General features: G+C 44.9%; 1 protein-coding gene across 5 annotated transcripts in view; it reads right to left on the minus strand.

Moving 5' to 3' along the window:
* Positions 1-6,000, minus strand: part of Kiaa0355 (KIAA0355 ortholog) — a 77,087-nt gene that overhangs the window by 4,022 nt on the left and 67,065 nt on the right. For all 5 annotated transcript variants that reach the window (XM_021167466.2, XM_029479262.1, XM_029479263.1 and 2 more), the window contains exons 10-11: positions 4,236-5,248; positions 1,486-1,651 (exon numbers count right to left, since the gene is read on the minus strand). In XM_021167466.2, the coding sequence (XP_021023125.1) occupies positions 1,486-1,651; positions 4,236-5,248 (1,179 nt within the window). The remainder of the gene's footprint in view (positions 1-1,485; positions 1,652-4,235; positions 5,249-6,000) is intronic.

A 6,000-nucleotide genomic window follows, 5' to 3' on the forward strand; every position in this document is an offset into this window, starting at 1 on the left:
GATTATAGAGAGAAACAAATTGGGGATGCTCTTTCACTCTCCACACTTACTGACCAGGAGGTAATCTGAGACAGATTCATAATTCTCTCAAAGACTTAAGTTTTTATGTATATGTGTGTCCCTATGTGCAGGTGCCCTCAGAGGCTAGAAGTGGGGGGTCAACTCCCTGATGCATTGGACGGTTTGTTTTGTTTTGAGACAAGGTTACTTTGTGTAGCCCTGGATGTCCTGGAACTGGCTCTGTAGGCCAGGCTGGCTTCAAACTCCGAGATATGCCTGCCTCCACCTCCCAAATGCTGACACGAAAAGGAAGCACCATCACTGCCTGGCCTGAACTGGAGCTAAAACCGTCTATGAGCCACCATGTGGGTGCTGGGAATCACTTGGGTCCTCTGCAAAGGTATAGTAAGGGCTCTTAAATCATTCAGCCACCTCTCCAGCCTGGGGTTTTTGGTTTGTCTGCTTGTTTTCCTGAAATTAGGTTTCTCTAGGTAGTTCAGGCTAGCCTCCAACTGTAGCCCTTACTAACCTAAACACAGGACATTGTTGTGTGCCTGCCTCCCACGGGGCTGAGGACAGGTGTGTACTGCCATGCCCTGCCCATAGTTTTTTGATACACTAGAGCTGAAGCTTGTGCCTTGGCCTTTGCTGCACTGGGGTTTGAGCTCAGGGTCTTGTACACGCTAAGTACACATGCTACTGCTAAGCTACACACACCAAGCCAGCTTTGCTTTCTGTGGGATAACAGCAGCATTCCGATACCTACTGGGTTTTATACCAAGGCTCCTTTTACCAGAAAGGCCACATGAACCTCTGTCAAATAAGATCCCTGCTCCAAGCCGGGCATGGTGGCGCACACCTTTAATCCCAGCACTCGGGAGGCAGAGGCAGGAGGATTTCTGAGTTCGAGGCCAGCCTGGTCTACAAAGTGAGTTCCAGGACAGCCAGGGCTACACAGANCGAGGCCAGCCTGGTCTACAAAGTGAGTTCCAGGACAGCCAGGGCTACACAGAGAAACCCTGTCTCAAAAAAACCACCAAAAAAAAAAAAAAAAAATCCCTGCTCCAAGCGGGAAAGGCTCTTTTGTTTTCTCTCTCTCTCTCTTTATTCATAAGTTAGTATTTATACTTTTTTATATAAGTTAGTACACATATATGTATATAATCTTATATTATTTTAGCCCCCATATTTATAATTTTAGAGATAAAATATTTTAATATGAGAAATATGTTTAAAATCTTGTAGTATGTGTATTGCTTTTATAATAGGCTGTCTTAAGTCACTCATTCATTGCAGGGGTATGTTTATGTGGATACATTCTACCCCTTAACATCCTATATTAGAATCTGAACGCACCAAGATTTAGCACATTACACTTTCAATGCTCAGGAAACGTGAATGAAGGCCAGTGAGCCTTCCTCAAAGCAAGGCCATAAGAGGCATCCAGATCCCAAATTTGGCTTCCTTGCTCTAGGCAGAACTCACCCTTCTGTGAAGAACTCTGGCAAAGGCCAGGTCCGATGAGCGTCTTCCATGGGCGGCCAGTTGCCACGGGGGTTGCCTGGCCGGCGGCCATGTTGGGCTTGCCGCTTCTGCTGCATTGCCTGGCTCACTCCTGCCACATAGCGTGCGAATTCTGGGTCTGAGCCCACTGTGTTGAGACAAAGGAAAAGGCAGGATTTAAGGCCAAATCGACCTCTTCCTTTCCTCTCCTCTGAGGATGAACTGGTCATACATACAGTAAAGTGGTGAGAACCTAGCAAGTAACTGTCCCATTGGTTGGCTGCAGGCTATGGCCACTCCCTGAACTGAGATTGGGTTTATAGCACACAGGTCTAAGGTTGGGGCTGGCATAGGCAGGGTCTGGATGTCAAAAGAAGACAAAGAACAAAAGTCTGAACTATCCACCGCTACTTTCGCTTTTTGAGAAAAAGTCTTGCTGTGTGCCCATAAACCAACTATATAGCACAGACTACCCTGCAACTCTCAGAGAACCCAACTAAGCCTCCCAAAGCTAACTTGTTCTTATGTGCATTGGTGTTTTACCTGCATGTATGTCTGTGTGAGGGTATCAGATACTGGACTTATAGACAGTGTGAGCTACCATGTGGGTACTGGGAATTGAACCCAGGTCCTCTGGAAGAGCAGTCAGGGCTCCTAACCACTGAACCATCTATCTAGTCCCCCAAAGCTAAATTTTTGGTATGGTGGTGGTAGTGCACACCTTTAATCCCAGCACTTGGGAGGCAGAGGCAGGTGGATTTCTGAGTTCCAGGCCAGTCTGGTTTACAAAGTGAGTTCCAGGACAGCCAGGGCTACACAGAGAAACCCTGTCTAGAAAAAAAACCCTAAATTTTAAACACAAACAAGGCTTAGCAGTGAAGACTACTTGCTCTTGCATTAGGCCTGGGTTCAATTTTCAGCACCCAAATGATGGCTCACAACCATCCCTAACTCCTACGCACTCATGTGGTACACATTCATATACATAAAAATCTAGGCCACACAGGGTAGTGTACACCTTTAAATCCCAGCAATTAGAAGGCTGAGGCAGGTAGATTTGTGAGTTCAAGGCCAGACTGGTCCACAGTAAGTTCTAAACTAGCCAAGGCTATATAGTGACAGCCTCTTTAAAGCAAAACATGAAAAATAAACATAAAAGAAGCTGGAAAGAACCCAAAGGTCCCTCAACAGAGGAATGGATACAAAAAATGTGGCACATTTACACAATGGAGTACTACTCAGCTATTAAAAACAATGAATTTATTAAATTCTTAGGCAAATGGATGGATCTGGAGGATATTATCCTGTGTGAGATTAACCCAATCACAAAAGAACACACATGATATGGACTCACTGATAAGTGGATATTAGCCCAGAAACTTAGAATACACAAGATACAATTTCATGCAAAACACATGAAAATCAAGAAGAAGGAAGACTAAAGTGTGGATACTTCATTCCTCCTTAGAATAGGGAACAAAATACCCATTGAAGGAGTTACAGAGACAAAGTTTGGAGCTGAGACAGAAGGAAGGACCATCCAGACACTGCCTACCCAGGGATCCATCCCATAATCAGCCACCAACCGCAGACACTATAAGTATACTGTAGCTGTCTTTAGACTCACCAGAAGAGGGCGTCAGATCTCATTTCAGATGGTTGTGAGCCACCATGTGGTTGCTGTGATTTGAACTCAGGACCTTTGGAAGAGCAGTCAGTGCTCTTACCCACTGAGCCATCTCACCAGCCCCCGGAGAGAGGATTTGTGGTTAAGAATATTTGTTGATTTTGTAGAGGATCCAGGTTTGCTTCCAAGCACCCAGGTGGTGGCTCACAGTCATTCATAACTCCAGTTCCAGGGAATCTGAAGCTCTATTCTGACCTTTGAAGGTACCAGGCATGTACATGAAGCACACACATATATACAGACAAAACATTCCTATACATAAAAAAATTTTAAAAATGAAATGTGTGTATATGTGCATGTCCTCGTGGGTGTTTGGAAGCTAGCCAATAAATAGTATTGGATCCTCAAGAGCTGAAGTTACAGGGGTATGTGAACTGACAGGTGTGTGTTTTGGGAACTGAACACAGAGATGCTCATAACAGCCCACCCATCTCTACAAACTAAACTGTTTTCTAATGTCTTGCTACTATGAATTTGAAGTATTTAATAACTTTAGAGAATCACATGACTTTTAACCAACTACATCATGGAATTTACCAAAGCCAGATAGAGGTTACATATCACTGCCACTCAAGTCAACCTTGAACAAGTAAGCCATATTTCCAACCCACAATCCCAAATTCAAAGCCCAACTGTGGCTAGAAAAGAAGTTTGAGATCAATCTGACAAATTAGTGAGACTTTCTAACTAAAAAGAAAGGGAGGGAGAGAATAAGGCAGGCTCATTGGTGGAATGCTTGCTTAACACATGTGAGGATGCCCTGGATTCAATACTCAGTACCACAAAAAGTAAACAAATTGGATTAAGGTGCTCCCTTCTCAGACACTTTCCTAATCTGCTTCCCATTCTTGTTACACCTCTTGCAGAAGACAATGAGAGTGCTAGCACACGCTTAGGGGTTGGGTATAGGTACGTACTAGTAGAGCACACTAGTATATCCATGTACTACTATACCTTATAAGGCTATGATAAATAGGCCTCTAAGAATTCCTCAGTGACTGTATTGAACGATTAATGGGGTGAATAGTGGGAAGGCCTCACCTACCTGCAGGATCAAAAGGCAAAATCTCTCCCAGCATTCCAAAGACTCCATCACTTTGGTCACGGTTTGGCCAGGTGTTATTCCTAGGTCCCTGGGGCTTCTGTCCCAAAACTTCTGACATCATATTGTCCATATAGCTGCTCACTAGACCCAAGCTGTACAAGTCAGAGCTGAGATCAGATATGCCAGGCCACTGACCAAGAGGAGACAGACCCGCTGCCATGGGCTGTGATGGGTGCTGAGATGAGCCGTGTACCCATTTCCCAGGCGCCCGTGGCTGAGGTGGAGTCTGCTGTGATCCAATGGGTTGCAGCAGGTGCTGGTAGTACTGGACTTGGGGCTGCTGCTGCTTTGGAGACTGCTGCTGAGGAGCCAGACCTTGCTGGGCTGCCAGAGGCGTGTGTGCTCCTGCCTGGGGTGGCCGCAGTGGAGGAGCCAATGGCAGTGATGGCTGCTGTGGTTGCATGGTTCCTACCTTCTGTTCAGTCACCATGGCAGTGGCAGTAGAGTTACGCCTTGTCACCAGTGGGGAGCCCTGATGGGACTGGCCCATGTTAAAGCCTGAGAGAAAATCTATCACTTCCTGCATCTCCTGATCAGTGGGTAAGTTCATGCCCTTCTCATCCTTGCCATCATCCCCATGCAGGAAATTCTCACGTCTCTCCAGGAGAAAGCCATTGACCATTGGATTACTGGAATTCTGAGACGACTGTGAAGGGTCTGTAGTCCTAGGGAAGTTACCAATGTTCAAAATGCTCTGTAACCGTGTATCAATATTATTGCCCAGCATTTTGGCCTTCTCCTCTGAACACCCGGCTGTGAAGATGTTTTTGGAATAGTGTGTGCTGCCAGAGTTGGTGCACGACACTTTCTTTGTGAACCGGGATGTCAGTTTGGAGAAAGTCTTCTGCAGTCCCGAGGATTTGCTTCCATTTCCAGAAGGCAGGTCAGCTTGATTCCCAAAATCACAGATATCCCTTTGTAGCTGGATCTGTATACAGGGTAAAGCTTGTTCCCTATTTGAACAAGGGAAAAAAAAACAACAAGAGAAAAAGTTGGAGAACAGGACTTTTTTGTATTGATTGCTAGCCTGAGGATGGATACTATTGATTACTAGACATTGATTACTGGCATCATGGTGTTTTAAGTCCCAGCACTGCAGTGAGCAAGTAAGCTACAGGGACACAGGGAGGAAAGAGTGGAGACCGGCAAGAACTTGCCTGAGTTTGAAAAAAAGACCTCTCTGGTGGTGTCTTGGATAGTGTTTTTGTTTGTTTTTGTCAACTTGATACATGCTAATTATCTTGGAATTGGAACCTCCATTGAGAGGCAATCCTATAATCTTTGATTGATGAGGGCCCATGCCACTGTGAGCAGTGCCACCCCTGGGCCAGTGATTCTGGGTTGTATAAGAACGCTCCTGCCTCCAGGTTCTTGCCTTGGCTAGGTGATGGATTCTAGGATCTGTAAGCCAAACAACCCCTTTCCCCTATTTGGGTTTTTTTGTTTTTTCAAGATATATATATATATATATATAAAATATACACACATACATATATGAGTATGTATGTATATATATACACACATACATATATAAACATACACACACACACACATATATGTATACATTGTATATACACTGTAGATGTTTACAGATACAGCAGAAGAGGGCATCGGATCCCATTACAGATGGTTGTGAGCCACCATGTGGTTGCGGAAAATTGAACTCAGGACCTCTGGTAGAGCAGTCAGTGCTTTTTTTTTTTTT

The sequence above is a fragment of the Mus caroli genome, chromosome 7 (assembly GCF_900094665.2).
Source record: "Mus caroli chromosome 7, CAROLI_EIJ_v1.1, whole genome shotgun sequence".
Lineage (NCBI taxonomy): Eukaryota > Metazoa > Chordata > Mammalia > Rodentia > Muridae > Mus > Mus caroli.